The 16430-nt window shown below is 46.9% G+C and overlaps 1 protein-coding gene across 1 annotated transcript; it reads left to right on the forward strand.

The window, feature by feature from the left end:
- Positions 1-4183: 4183 nt before the first annotated feature.
- On the forward strand, positions 4184-5908 carry LOC143765706 (protein HEXIM1-like). The gene has a single exon (XM_077252646.1). The coding sequence runs from the start codon at positions 4665-4667 to the stop codon at positions 5565-5567; it is 903 nt and encodes a 300-aa protein (XP_077108761.1). The 5' UTR covers positions 4184-4664; the 3' UTR covers positions 5568-5908.
- Positions 5909-16430: the final 10522 nt, after the last annotated feature.

Raw genomic sequence — 16430 nt, forward strand, 5'->3', positions numbered from 1 at the left:
GGTGCATGTCGTATGTTGCTTGTTTTCGCATATCGCATGGTGCATGTTGTCACATGTCACATGGTGTGTGTTGTATGCATGTATGTATGTACTGCATATGTGTATTTATTTATTTATTTTTTACAATCAACACATTAGCCGGATGATGGGACTACTACTGTCCCATCATTGGCTAATGTGTCACTCACTGTCACTGTAGCGGGCAGAGCCCGATGGCACTTGTAGTCCCATCGGACGATGCCTGCACAGAGACACACACACACCCCAAAGACCACCCCCCCAGCAGACCCCAGCACATACCGGCGCCGGCCCGCACATATCGGCGCCGGCCCGCACATACCGGCGCCGGCCCGCACAGCACCGGCCCGCACAGCACCGGTGCCGGCCCGCACAGCATCGGCCCGCACAGCACCGGCCCGCACAGCACCGGCGCCGGCCCGCAGAGCACCGGTGCCCGCACAATCATCCCTGCCTAGCCCCGCCCACCCCCAGCACAGGCCTGCAGCCACCAGCCCCGCCCACAGCCCAGTCACTCTTGATGAGTGACTGCTGACTGTGAGGCTGGCTCACGCCTGCTACTGACATCACGTCAATTTCCAGAGTCTGGAAATTGACGTGACGTCGGCGGAAATAAGCGGCGGCTGCAGCCTGGGGGTCACGTGACCCGAACTCAGCCGCCGGAATAGCGCCGCTCAGAGGCGAAAATGGCAACAGAAGATAATTACACAATTCATCAGGGGCCCCGGGGGGATACATTGGGGGGTTAATTGAAAGTAGTGGACAACCCCTTTAAATCATTTTACAGCCAGGAGCTGTGCTAAAGCACTGCTCCTGGTTGTAAAAACCCCGGGAATGAATGGAGTGCAGGGGAATGACCAGTAGTTACCTTGAGTTGCGGTGATGCGCCCTCTGCTGGATGTCCTCATGAACTGGAGCCTGTTAAAAGTTCCCACGCTCGAGTTCATATGAGGACATCCAGCAGGGGGCGCCTCACTGCAACTCAAGGTAACTACAGGTCACCCTGCACTCCATTCATTCCCGGGGGTTTTACAACCACAAGCAGTGCTTTAGCACAGCTCCTGGCTGTAAAATGATTTAACCCCTTCAGATGGATTTACTTCGTGGGACGTGACTGATCATCGGAAGGTATGAGATATTGTTGATTTTTTATTTTTACTTTGTTACAGAACGAGGGTCTTCAGCTGGATTAAGAGAATAATAAAATATTACCACAACCTGTGTCTTTATTTCATTAAAGGACTTTGTAATAATGTGTGTGTTTTATTAACCATTTCGTACTATTGGATTAATAATGGATAGGTGTCCTAATTGAGGCCTCTCCATTATTAATCTGGCTTAATGTCACCTTACAATAGCAAGGTGACATTAACCCTTCATTACCCCATATCCCACCGCTACACAGGAATGGGAAGAGAGTGGCCAAGTGCCAGAATAGGCGCATCTTCCAGATGTGCCTTTTCTGGGGTGGCTGGGGGCAGATGTTTTTAGCCAGGGGGGGGCCAATAACCATGGACCCTCTCTAAGCTATTAATATCTGCCCTCAGTCACTGGCTTTACCACTCTGGCGGAGAAAATTGCGCGGGAGCCCACGCCAATTTTTTCCGCCATTTAACCCTTTATTTTTCAAGCTACAGCGCCAAAATTGTGCACATACACACTACTAAGATTAGTAGTGTGGAATATGCAAAAAAATAAGGGATATGAGATGGTTTACTGTATGTAAACCATGTCTCATATCATGTCGGGTTTGTGAAGGAGAAATGAAAAGCCGGAAATTGAATTACCGGCTTTTCTATAGAACACCGGTGCGTATTTCTCGCAGGTCACACTGCTGGTCCGTGTGTAATCCGTATTTTTCTCACCCCCATAGACTTTCATTGGCGATTTTTTTGCGCAATACGGTGACAAACGCAGCATGCTGCGATTTTGTACGGCCGTAGAAGACCGTATAATACGGATCAGTAAAATACGGCTGATAGGAGCTGGGCCATAATCATTGGGCCGTGTGTTATGCGTATTTTACGGGTGTATTTTCTGCCCTCATAAGTCCGTAAAACTCGCCAGTGTGACGCCGGCCTAAGGCTATGTGCACACGTTGCGGATTTGTGTGCGGATTTTTCTGCACCGTTTTTGTGCGGATTCCACCTGCGGTTTTACACCTGCGGATTCCTATTGAGGAGCAGGTGTAAAACACGGCAGAATCCGCACAAAGAATTGACATGTTGCTGAAAATACAACGCAGCTGTTCCGTACGGTATTTTCCGCAGCATGTGCACTGCCGATTTGGTTTTCCATAGGTTTACAGGGTACTGTACAACGCATGGAAAACTGCTGCGGATCCGCAGGCAAATCCGCAAGGTGTGCACATGCCCTTTATCTCCAAGCATGCCCAAAATACTCGGAGAACAACCGAGCATGCTCGGAAAACTCGAGTAACAAGCACACTCCCGCATCATTAGTGATGCTACATGGTGACTCTGGCCGTGGCACAGGTCACACTGTAAGCTGCTGCTATATTGTAAGCTATTGGAATTGCGATGCGACCTGCAAGGTACCATAACAGTCAGAGCCAATTGGATTTTTGCGACTTGATTGTCGCCATACTTTGTGGGTCACTTGCATTATGCTGCAAAGTAGCAGCGGATTAACGTGATCTTTGGCTACATGACGTGTCACAGCGAATATCAACACATAACCCCAGCTTTAAAATAAATCTGTCAGCGGGTTTTTGCTATGTAGCCTGTGAACAGCATGACGATTCAGCGATGTGTCACTTATTAGGCTGTGTTCTGCTGTTACTATACAATGATAATCACTATTTGGACCACAGTTTACGTGAGCCCTGGTCCGTCTCCTCCTCAATAGACTATGTACACATAGAGCTTTCTCAGCTCTGCTACATCTAAAAACTCTGGCTGTATCACAACTGCTGCACTCAGCAAACTAAGTGACACTTTGCTGGAATCAGACTCTCTGCCCCTACATCGTGCTGCTGTCAGATCAGGTACCAAATACCTGGGGACCGATTCCCTTTAAGTGACAGGAATACATGATTGAAGTACGGACTGTGCTGGCTGAACGAGTTTTTAAAGAAAGCTAGTTGCTATGAGCAACTACTACACTTTTGCGCCTCTTTTTAACCCCTTCGCGACTTTTGAAATGCAGACACATCAAAAATTGTGTATCTAACTTTGATGCGGGCTCATCTTTCCCCACACTTGATGGCTGATTTAATCAGCAGAATGTCACAGAATGTATGTGTCTCTGTTATTAGGGGCCACGTTATTAGGTTTAGAGATCAGTGCTGTTCTGTGTATTTTCTGCAGACAAGTCCTGTTTCCAGGTTTGAACTCTCTCTGGGTCGCACTGACGATCAGGAATCAGATCTAACAAGCAGAGCAAATCTAACAGGGCCTGACTGACCATGTGCAGGCCACAACACACACTTCCTGTTAGTTGCCCTGTAGTGTCATTTCCGCTTTAAGACGGAACTACATATGGTGTATGTTTACACAGACCACCGCGGAGAGATCCACACACTCATTGTAACTGACTTTGCTATGACAGTATTACTCCGCCTTTGCTAGTTTGGGAGATAATCCCTCCTTTCGCGCTTCCAATGTCTCCTCAATGTTTTCTTGGCCACATGGCGATTTATCACCGGCCGTAGCACACATTACACGGAGGGTTTACTAGCTACGTCTCTCTATGGAACTATTTCATCTCCAGCTGTTCGGTTCGCGTTATGTGGAGGCGCGGGGGGGGACGATAAATCTTCACCTTCCAAATAATATGATTATATTGTACATTTAATCGATAATTCTTATAATTTCAAACCATTAAAAATGCACATATGGCTCCCGCACTACAGACCGAAGGAAAAAAACATACACTACAGAAATATCAGATTACACCCACTCAGTCGTCCAAGTGGTACGGCCCGCTATCGCTGATTGGGTTAAAAATCCTTGAAAGACAGGAAGTTGCACCAGTAGCTTTTGAGTTCTGGCTTAGCAACAGCCCGTTGATATCTTAGCCAATCGCCACACGGAATAGGCAGATGTGGCTTTGTCCGCATTCATTGGTCAGCAGGTAAGTGACATCAGAGGTTTTGTGGGAGTGGTAGTCAAATAGACTCTGACCCTTCATCAGCGAGTGCGTACCTGGACTACATTTCCCATGTTGCATTGGCATGGTGAAGTACGCGCGTGCGCTTCAGTTAGGGGGCCGGGTTCTTTATAAAAGCTCGCGTCCCAGGCTGGGGAGTAACAGTTGGAGGTTGGTTGGCGAGTGTGCAGGTTCAGGCGAAGGAGAGAAGGGAGGAGGAGGCGGGGGCTTGACTGCTTCTCCTGCGTGTGGTAGCAGCAGCCGCCAGTTGGTGGCAGTGCAGAACCACTGCATTCCAGTGCAGCCTGTAGTCAACACGCAGAAGTGGGAAGAACACAGTGCAGCTTGGAGAGCTTCTATCAAGACACAGCTGCTGTCAGGCAAGGTGGATGCCGCCTCCAGGCAAGTTGATCTCTCTGCCCCTAGAGCCTCATGGACATTTTTAAATTTCCTGGTGAACCGAGCTGCATTTACTAGCAGAAGCTTTCCCCTCAGGAGTGACTGTTTCCACCCCACACTGCATTTGTAGGGGTGCCATGGCAGAAGTAGGAGTTCAGGAGCCAAGCCTGCCCTGCAAAAGTTTGGCAGGTGGGGGATCCCTGCTGGCCAGCCAAGAAGATAGTGGGTGGCAACCCAGAGCAGAGGAGGAGAGAGGGGAGTGCCAGAGAAATCCCTCCACCCTGGCCTGCCCTGTAAAAGAGGACCAAGGCGTCAAGGTGGGCGACTATCCCAAGCCCGGGCAGCTGGGCCGTGGCAAATCCCAGCAAGACGAAGAGTGGAAAGAGCTGGGCAAGAAGAGGCATCGAAGGCGCCCGTCCAAGAAGAAGAGGAGGTGGAAGCCTTACAATAAGCTGACCTGGGAGGAGAAGAAGCGTCTGGAGGAGCGCGAGTCCCAGAGGGCAGCCAGGATGAGGGCTGAAATGTTCGCCAAAGGGCAGCCGGTGGCCCCTTATAATACCACCCAGTTCCTGATGGAGGACCACGACCAGGAGGAACCTGACCTGTGCCCCCCTCAGCGGAGAGGTCTTGCTTCTCTCCCAACCCTCCATGCCAACTCGTTTGCCAAAGGGGACAGCACAGAGGAGGATGTGGAGGAAGAGGATGATGGGACTGGTAGTGATGGCATGGAGAGTGATGATGGGGTCGAGTTTTTACAAAAGGACTTTTCTGAGACCTATGAGAAATACCATGCGGAAAGCTTGCAGGACATGAGCAAGCAGGAGCTGATCCGGGAGTACCTGGAGCTGGAGAAGTGCTTGAGTCGTATGGAAGAAGAGAACAATCGCCTGAGGCTCAAGGAGATCAGCACCATCCAGGTGGCCGGCACCCAAGACTCCAGGATCCAGGACCTGGAGATGGAACTGGAGAAGCTGAAGGAAGAACACCGCCGCCTCCTGTGGGAGAGGGAGCAGGTGGTGGCAGATCCCTCAGGACACTGATCCCATGGCAGGAGCCTGCCCTTCAATGTTGACTGTTTCCCTGAGAGCCATAAAAAGACTCCCGACCCATGATCCCATGTCCTAAGGTTAATGTCATCCAGACTTCCCCCTGACTTTCTTGGATCACCTTGCCAGAGAGCGTGATCCTAAGATGGACTCTGACTTTTATGTTTGTAGGGCTCTATTTGTTTCTTGTTACAGAGACCTTGTGTCCTTATATATATTCTGGTCTTCATGGTTAATTTTTTTTTTTTTTTTTGCCGCCTTCCAGTTTTTTATTAATTAACTTTTTTTTTTTCTCTGAATTTTTTTAAAAATAAATGCTTAAATTGACAAATGTATTTGATATATTAGTAGTTTGGGATTTTTGTCACAGCATAGTGTTAACTTTTATTGTTGGTAAGTAAATACACTTCAAGGTTTTGTATTTGCAGTGGGTGATTGGTTAATAAGGGAGGGCTTGGTATTTATTGCAATATATATATATATATATATATATATATATATATATATATATATATATATATATATATATATATATATAATTTTTAAGCTATTTTACAAAGGGGTGACATGTAAATTTGCAGCTAAGGTGCGACCACAATTCAGCCCGAAAACTGCTGACAATTTGATGGATGTGGTTTTCAAATTGATGCAGTTCTACAGTAACACTATGTAAATCCAGCCTAAGGATGGGACCCTTGCACATGGCTTTACCGTGACTTTTTTCCACAGCATCACGACTTGTATACAGTATGTGAAATATGTTGTATTCATATTCTTCACCTTTACAAGCCGCGCAGCTAAAAAAAAAATGCATCGCAAAATGCTGTAAGTGGTTTTCCTTGCAGTTCCTGGCTGTGCAAAAAAATACTATATGTGTGAACTGCCAAACCAGTCCTTACTGTACAAGAAGGTTTCCATATCTGAGCTTTTTAATATGGGGCAACTGCATTCATTAATGTGTATGAGTCTTTGAATATTTGCCAATATTTGTTTTGAGTGCCATTTTATTGCCGCCCTCATGGTGGCCTGGGGAACATGTGGCGGGGAGACCTAAAATGGCTGCTGTTCACTCAATTATGGGGACCTGCCAGCCAATCCACAAAGATCTGCAGCAATACAAGATGGCTGCCTGATGTAAACACGTCTGGGGTATGAGGCTGCTGCAATCTTTCCAATGAAAATTATAACTTTCCTAAAACAGCAGGCACCAGCATCTCCATGATGCACACCTGAAAGAAACTGAGCCAAAGGAGTCTGTGAGTAGGTATAATTGTAGGTATTATGCACACATGTGGCTGCTGGAAGTCATTGGAGAGCCAAAAATTGGGATACTATTCCGCTACACAGGGAAGGACTTTAAAGGGAACCTGCCACCCCCCAAAATCGATGATGAGGTAAGCTCACAGTCATCAGGAGCTTATCTACAGCATTCTTTAATGCTGTAGATAAGCCCCCGATGTTACCTAAAAGACGTTAGATTTTACTAACCCAGGGGCGGTCCCGGTGCGGTCAGGTCGGATGGGTGTCTCGGGTCCGGTACAGCGCCTCCCATCTTCCTTCCATGACGTCCTCTTCTGGTCTTCACACCGCGGCTCCGGCGCAGGTGTACTTTGTCTGTCCTGTTGAGGGCAGAGCAAAGTACTGCAGTGCGCAGGTGTCTGGCCTCTCTGACCTGTCCCAGCGCCGCGCACTGCAGTACTTTGCTCTTCCCTCAACAGGACAGACAAAGTACGCATGCGCCGGAGCCGCGGTGTGAAGACCAGAAGAGGACATCATGGAATGAAGATAGGAGGTGCTGTACCAGACCTGAGACACTCATCGGAGCGGGACCGCCCCTGGGTGAGTATAATCTAATGTCTTTTTCTCCTCTTTCAAGTAACATCGGGGGCTTATCTACAGCATTACAGAATGCTGTAGATAAGCCCCTGATGACGGTGAGCTTACCTCACCATCGATTTTTGGGGGTGACAGGTTCCCTTTAAGGGCAGAGACAGACTGCTGCATAACTCGTGCAAGCATCGCAGTGCACGGACTGGCCGCCACCTCTCCTGACCCGAGCAAGACCGTATGATGGATAACTATGCAGCTTTCAAGCTCAGGTCAGGAGGACCGACAGCCAGTACGAGGTGTACGATGCGATTCTGGCACGAGAAATACGGCAGTCTGTCTCTGCCCTAAGGTAAGCAATAGGTGGTCTCACCCTTAGTAACAAGCAATGAGCTTAAAACATGAGGTATATTAAAGGTTTCTGAAAGGGCTGATACAGGAGTGTGATATTGATGCATGGGATAAGTCCTCAATATTGGATTGGGGGGGGTTTGCATCCCAACTGATCAGGTCCCCTGACCCCTGTAAGTGGAGAATGGAGCCAGAAGCCCACAGCTTTATACATTGTGCAGTGGATGTTCTCAGGTGCTGCGTCTGCCCCGATCAAAGTAAATGGGAGCTGAGCTGTAATCAGTGTGTAGAGCTGTGGTGGTCCAGCTCTGTCTACTACCTCCTGTGGCCAGGGGAGCTTCTCCCAGCTCATTAGTGGGGGCTGGGTGTCAGAGTCCCTCCAATCTGATATTGATTTCTCCTAGGGATAAATCCTGAAGATCCAAGTCCTGTCCAACTTCTGTAAGCTGTTAATTGCCTGATATTATTCTGGTACCGTGTAGTGTCTTGTGATGTAGACACAAGTTGGCAGGTTGCCCACGTCGCCTTCCTATTTAAAGAAGGCATATAATTTACCTACATCTGCTGTTCTAGTGCCGGTCTGCATAATGCAGGGGAGTGATGTGTTGGTATCGCTTCGGTAACACACTTTACTAGTCCTCTTGCCCTATAGACACATGGCCCCTGATTTCTCAAGAGTCGACTTTAGCATGCCAGTCCTGATGACTTGCTGGAGTGACAATTCAAGGATAGAAAAAAAACTGAGTAGATATGGGCGCCATAGGGGAGGATGAGGATTTCGAGAGGACTAAATATTATGGAATAAAAATGTATTTATTTTCCTTGGCAACACATTTCAAAGACTAACTGCAGTTCACCTTGGAGGCGCATTGCCAAATAAAAGATTTTGTCCCAAAATATTTATTCCCCCCCTGAAATCCTCAACTGTGACTAGTGTTTAAAGGGACTCTGACAGCACAGGATGACTTCAATCATAAGTCCCACCGTTCAGTGCTTCATGATGAGGCCAATCATTTATATACACCTTACCTGCTTGTTTTCCCTCAATCTCCCTCCCCCCCACCTTATTTGACTGACAGCTCTGGCCTCATAGAGCCAGAGAAGGGAGGAGATGGATGGAAACCAAGCAGGTGGGAAGGTGTAGTAACTGATTGGCCCCGCCATAATCTACCAAGGGTTTGGACAGTCATTTTCTGCTAACTGAGTCCCTTTAAGGATCCTGGCATAGTTGTGGGGTTGCCTAAAGACGCAGGACCTGTCCAGATGAGCAAGAACTCTAGTACACATTACCTGGGAGGCGCACCACTTTTTCTTTTTTTCTTTTTTTTTTTGTTTCCCCCCCTACCCTTGACAGACCGCTGGCATAAGGGCTGCTTCAGAGAAGTCTGAGCTTGGCCTGTCCATGGCTCTCCCAACCTGAGCATCCCAGCCTCATAGACATATGTGACGCTGCGGCCAGTCTGCTCGGCTCGATTTGCCCAGACATCTGAAGCAGCCCTTTACACGATGCTCCTCCTAGTGATAAGGGGGTATCTTTCAGCAGACACGTGCAGAAATGGATGCCAGTGATGCACTTCTGTGTCAAAATTATGAAGGATTTGTCGGCTGAGCTTTATCATACGCCGCCCTTCTAAGAGTTCTAAAAGTTGGCAGAGTTGATGTAAGAAAAATGCAACTCACGCCTGTAAAAAAACCACTAGCTCTAGAGTGGGCACCTCGGGGGGCTGGATTTATGCTGAGCAGCTGCCTATCCTCGCTGGGGTGCCACAGACGGAAGGCTTTCTGATTTATTTTAACTCTGAAAATAGGAACTCCAATGTAACTTCTGCAAGATCCATGAGGGGGTAAACCAGTAAAAGGTCCATGCAGCTTATACGGTTTTTTGGATCGTATGGAAGTGGACAGTGCTGCTCCATGTAAGTATGAGGAGTCTGGTAAGGGAGGCCCCACTGTCTGATCTCTTGGGGCTAAGAATGGATTCCTTCCCTTTCTGCCATTATACTAATGGTATTTATTAATGTACTGATCTCCCGCTGCTTTAATTCTTAAAGGGGTTTACTATTTCAGTGTGTGTGTTTTTATTTAAAAAAAAAAACAACAAAAAAAACAACATCCCTGTGCATTATTCACCCTCATGGGGTCCATTATTGAGTCTCTGCTGCTGCTTCTGGTCTTGTTATTGTCTGCAGTGCTGACGTCATGTTGGCAATGCTGCAGCCAATCTGTGAATGCAGCAGCTCTGCCCAAGCAATTGGGGTTCCCCGTTCTGAGCCGCAGAGCTCAGATGTAGGCTGCTGGGCTGATGCACAGCAGACATAACAGAAATTGGGAGCTGTGGCGGAGACTCGGTGCTGGACCCAGGGAGGGTCTGCAAAGCCAAGTTGTTGTTGTGTGTGTTTGTTTTTTTTTTTTTTAAACAAATGGTGTCAAAGGGTTTTATGAAGGGGGGAGGGGGAAGGCAAACAAATTTTAAATCTGATCTGTGCTAGCTCAAAGTAAATTGGAAGATGAGGAACAATAACCTCATATTAAAGGGAACCTGTCAACTCCAAAATCGATGGTGAGGTAAGCTCACTGTCATCAGGGGCTTATCTACAGCATTCTGTAATGCATTCTGTAATGCTGTAGATAAGCCGCCGATGTTACCTGAAAGACATTAGATTATACTCACCCAGGGGCAGTCCCGCTCCGATGGGCGTCTCAGGTCCGGTACAGCACCTCCTATCTTCATTCCATGACGTCCTCTTCTTGTCTTCACGCTCCGGCGCAGGCGTACTTTGTCTCCCTGTTGAGGGTAGAGCAAAGTACTGCAGCGTGCAGGCGCCGGGAAATGTCAGAGAGGACCGGCACCGGCGCACTGCAGTACTTTATCTGCCCTCAACAGGACAGATAAAGTACGCCGGAGCCGCTGCGTGAAGACAAGAAGAGGACGTCAACTGATGAAGATAGGAGGTGCTGTACCGGACCTGAGACACCCTTCGGAGCGGGACTGCCCCTGGGTGAGTATAATCTAACCTCTTTTTCTCCTCTTTGAGGTAACATCGGTGGCTTATCTACAGCATTACAGAATGCTGTAGATAAGCCCCTGATGACGGTGAGCTTACCTCACCATCGATTTTGGGGGTGACAGGTTCCCTTTAAAGATCCTGTGATGGGACCCCATGTTATCAGTTACTGGATTCAAGGTTAGGATAAAATAATAATGGAAATCAGACCCTTTTACATGGTTAAGGCCGGGGTCACACTAGATCGTAATACGGACGAGTGCTATGCGATAAAAAATCGCATAGCACTCGGCCCAATGTTAATCTATGGTGCAGCTCCCATCATCCGATATTTTCTCCACCGTATTTCGGATCCGAGGGAACTCGCATCAGGCTGTGATTGTCAGCGTATCTCGGCCGAGACTCGCCAATGAAAGTCTATGGGTTCGAGAAGAAATCGGATTACACACGGACCATGCGTGTGCATTGCGAGAAATACGCAGCGGTGTTCTATAGAAAAGCCGGTAATTCAATTGCCGGCTTTGCATTTCTCCTTCACAAACCCGACAGGATATGAGACATGGTTTACATACAGTAAACCATCTCAGATCCCATTTTTTTTGCATATTCCACACTACTAATGTTAGTAGTGTGTATGTGCAAAATGTGGGCGCTGTAGCTTGTAAAATAAAGGGTTAAATCGCGGAAAAAATTGGCGTGGGCTCCCGCGCAATTTTCTCCACCAGAGTGGTAAGGCCAGTGACTGAGGGCAGATATTAATAGCCTAGAAAGGGTCCATGGTTATTGGCCCCCCCTGGCTACAAACATCTGCCCCCAGCCACCCCAGAAAAGGCACATCTGGAAGATGCGCCTATTCTGGCACTTGGCCACTCTCTTCCCACTCCCATGTAGCGGTGGGATATGGGGTAATTAAAGGTTAATGTCACCTTGCTATTGTATGGTGACATTAAGCCAGATTAATAATGGAGAAGCGTCAATTAGGACACCTATCCATTATTAATCCAATAGTACGAAATGGTTAATAAAACACACACACATTATTACAAAGTCCTTTAATGAAATAAAGACACAGGTTGTTGTAATATTTTATTATTCTCTTAATCCAGCTGAAGACCCTCGTTCTGTAACAAAGTAAAAATAAAAAATAAACAATATCTCATACCTTCCGATGATCAGTCACGTCCCACGAAGTAAATCCATCTGAAGGGGTTAAAGAAGTTGTCCACTACTATAACCTTTTTTTTTTTTTTTCATGAATCTTGCTATTATGTGCCACTGAAAACATCTACTGTGTTTATTTTAGCAATATTACCTTTTATCATGCTGTAGCAGCACATCTTTAGTGCTGGATCCAGCTCTCATGGGGTTAATCGACAACTTCCTTTCTCCTGACTTACTGTGCTCTAATACTACAAGTTCCATGATGCATTGCACTCGCCTGTAACGCTGCACCTGGCACACCCACTCCAAAACACACCCCAACCCCTCCCTCCTCTATCTTCAAAAAGATTTGTGATGTCATTTCTGTCCATCCTCCTCTTTTACATTTGTCCAACCCACACTCCATTACACATAGATAGACAGATAGATAGATAGATGTCTATTTGGCTTTGAGATGGATTGAGAGAGCAATAAAATACTGAAACAATCGCTGTGTTTATTTCATTAAAATGATTTTTAATCATGTGTGTGTGTGTGTGTGTTTTTAACCCTTTCAGACAATTGGATTAATAATGGATAGGTGCCATCATTGACGCCTCTCCTGTTGTGAATTTGCTTTTTGCTCCCTCTAGTGGTTACTAGTTTTTTGACTCTGGTTTTTCTGTCATTCCTTTTATCCGCACCTGGGTCGTTAGTTAGGGGTGTTGCTATATAAGCTCCCTGGACCTTCAGTTCTATGCCTGGCAACGTAGTTATCAGAGCTAGTCTGCTGTGCTCTTGTCTACTGATCCTGGTTCCAGTTATATCAGCTAAGTCTGCTTTTTGCTTTTTGCTATTTGTTTTGGTTTTGTATTTTTGTCCAGCTTGTTCCAAATCTATATCCTGACCTTTGCTGGAAGCTCTAGGGGGGCTGGTGTTCTCCCCCCGGACCGTTAGACGGTTCGGGGGTTCTTGAATTTCCAGTGTGGATTTTGATAGGGTTTTTGTTGACCATATAAGTTACCTTTCTTTATTCTGCTATCAGTAAGCGGGCCTCTCTGTGCTAAACCTGGTTCATTTCTGTGTTTGTCATTTCCTCTTACCTCACCGTTATTATTTGTGGGGGGCTTCTATCCAGCTTTGGGGTTCCCTTCTCTGGAGGCAAGAAAGGTCTTTGTTTTCCTCTACTAGGGGTAGCTAGATTCTCCGGCTGGCGCGTGTCATCTAGAATCAACGTAGGAATGATCCCCGGCTACTTCTAGTGTTGGCGTTAGGAGTAGATATATGGTCAACCCAGTTACCACTGCCCTATGAGCTGGATTTTTGTATTCTGCAGACTTCCACGTTCCTCTGAGACCCTCGCCATTGGGGTCATAACACTCTCCATTATTAATCTGGCTTAATGTCACCTTACAATAGCAAGGTGGCATTAACCCTTCATTACCCCATAGCCCACCGCTACAGGGAGTGGGAAGAGAGTGGCCAAGTGCCAGAATTGGCGCATCTTCCAGATGTGCCTTTTCTGGGGTGGCTGGGGGCAGATGTTTGTAGCCACGGGGGGGGGCCAATAACCATGGACCCTCTCCTGGCTATTAATATCTGCCCTCAGTCACTGGCTTTACCACTCTGGCGGAGAAAATTGCGCGGGAGCCCACGCCAATTTTTTCCGCCATTTAACCCTTTATTTTAGCAGCTACAGCGCTGAAATTTTGCTCATACACACTACTAACATTAGTAGTGTGGAATATGCAAAAAAAAAGGGGGATATGAGATGGTTTACTGTATGTAAACCATGTCTCATATCATGTCGGGTTTGTGCAGGAGAAATGAAAAGCCGGCAATTGAATTACCGGCTTTTCACAGATATCGCGCTGAATGAAATCTAAATACAGAATATATATATATGTGTCTCAATGACATATCTCTCTCTCTCTCTCTCTCTCTCTCTCTCTATATATATATATATCTATATATCTATATATCTATACTGTATATATGTTTTCCCGAACATTTGAGCACATAAATCCATTAGATGTCGGTTTTGCAAGCTTGCGAGCAAATCTCGGCATACGGATGCCATACGGATGTCACACGGATCATTTGATGCGAGGAAATTGCATCCTCGCACTGCACACGGATCACTGTTTTTGAAACATTTGTGCGATTCTCGGCCGTGAAAAACGGACCTTTTTTTATACGTTAAGTGTGTCCCCGGCCTTAGGCTGCGTATAGGCCTCATCTGTTCACACTAACTTGGTGTTATCCTCCATCCCTTTAGCATAGGCCACAGTGGGATGCTTAGGCATGTGTCCCACCATAGAAATGTAATATTAAAAAACAAACCCCTAATTTTGCTCTGTATACACTCCCCTGCAGGGTCCCTCTGTATAGGAACGTGCTGCCAGATCTTTGTTTTGCCCTTTCCATCGAGTGTAGACCTAATAATGGCCGGGTCCGGGCTGGTTTCAGGCAGCTATAAGGCATGTTGAGAACCGGTCACATCTAGTCATGTGTGATCAGGACCGCCATTTGTTGAGGTGACAATTTATTTTTTTAAATAGCTTTCCTAATTACAGATGACTGAATTGAATCCTATTTTTTGGCTTTCCCCACAGAGGCCTATTCATCTTCTAAATTTCACAATATCGGGTGCTATTCTGCTATAGACCATTGGGTCTACATGGAATGCAATTATCCCAAAAATCCATGTTTTAGTTTGGATGAAGTTGCAAAAAATCTATATATAGGCAATTTTTAATCCTCTTACCATAAGTTCCACAGCACTTTACAGACATTATCAGCACTGTCCCCATTGGGGCTCACAATCTAAGTTTCTGATCATATGACTGGAGTGTGGGAGGAAATGCGGGAAGAACATACAAACTCCTAGGTTCAAAGCCCAAGGTCACCATCTACAAAGCTGCCTTGCCAATCACTGAGCCACCATGCCCAGGCAAAGGGCTTCATGGTAAGGGTATGTGCACACGTAGGTGGGATGTCTGCGGATTTTACCGCACTTGTTTTTGTACATCCACAGGTAAACCGCATTGCGGATTTACTGTGGAATTATCGCGGATTAACCGCGGTTTTTGTGCGGATTTCACCTGCGGTTTAACATCTGCGGATTCCTATTATGGAGCAGGTGTAAACCGCAGCGGAATCCACACAAAGAATTGACATGCTGTGGAATAAACAACGGAGCGTTTCCGTGCGGCTTTTTCCGCAGCATGTGCACTGCGGATTTTGTTTTCCATAGGTTTACATGGTACTGTACAATGCATGGAAAACTGCTGCAGATCCGCAGCAAAATCCGCAACGTGTGCACATAGCCTAAGTGGTTCCAATGTGACTGCCTGAGCAATGCTATCTAGACCAAGGTGGCTGAATCCTTTATTTTAATGGGGTACCAGAACATGTGGAGCAAAAAGGAATATTTTGGGTCTTTAAAAGCCATGGGCCTCATGTGAACCACATCGACGTGGATTTCTCATGAAAAACAATAATGTCCTACTGACCATCATATCGGCCTAGTGACTATTGTTTCTCCACTGAAGCCTAGAATAAAGGAGCGATGGCTCTTGGATTATTTTCCCAAATTGCAACTGCATTTCTGTGAAAAGAAGATTCTGATGACCACTTGGTGATGTGAAGACTAGTGTTGAGCATTCCGATACTGCAAGTATCGGGTATCGGCCGATACTTGCTGTATCGGAATTCCGATACCGAGATCCGATATTTTTGTGATATCGGGTATCGGTATCGAAACAACATTAATGTAAAAATGTGTAAAAGAGAGAATTAAAATAAAAAATATTGCTATACTCACCTCTCCGACGCAGCCTGCACCTTACCGAGGGAAGCGGCAGCGTTCTTTGTTTAAAATTCGCGCTTTTCTTTCCTTTACGTGAGTCCCGGCTTGTGATTGGTTGCGTGCCGCCCATGTGACCGGGACGCAACCAATCACAGCAAGCCGTGACGTAATTTCAGGTCCTTCAGGATTTTAAAATTACGTTCCGGCGTTGTGATTGGTTGCGTCGCAGTCACATGGGCGACGCAACCAATCACAGCAAGCCGTGACGTAATTTCAGGTCCTTAAGGATTTTAAAATTACGTCCCGGCTTTGTGATTGGTTGCGTCGCAGTCACATGGGAGACGCAACCAATCACAAGCCGTGACGTCACGGGAGGCTGGACACGCGCGCATTTTAAAATGGGCGCGTGTCCAGCCTCCCGTGACGTCCCGGCTTGTGATTGGTTGATCGCGGCGCAACCAATCACAAGCCGGGAGGCTGGACACGCGCGCATTTTAAAATTTTAAAATGCGCGCGTGTCCAGCCTCCCGGCTTGTGATTGGTTGACCGCGGCGCAACCAATCACAAGCCGGGACGTCACGGGAGGCTGGACACGCGCCCATTTTAAAAAGCGCGCGTGTCCAGCCTCCCGTGACGTCACGGCTTGTGATTGGTTAATGGCGGCCATGTTGCCGGGACGCGGACCAATCACAGCAAGCCGTGACGTAATTTCGTCACGGCTTG

The sequence above is a fragment of the Ranitomeya variabilis genome, chromosome 4 (assembly GCF_051348905.1).
Source record: "Ranitomeya variabilis isolate aRanVar5 chromosome 4, aRanVar5.hap1, whole genome shotgun sequence".
NCBI lineage: Eukaryota > Metazoa > Chordata > Amphibia > Anura > Dendrobatidae > Ranitomeya > Ranitomeya variabilis.

Excerpts from the sequence above, each read along its gene's own strand:
- LOC143765706 (XM_077252646.1), top strand. The coding sequence starts at position 4,665 with ATGGCAGAAGTAGGAGTTCAGGAGCCAAGCCTGCCCTGCAAAAGTTTG.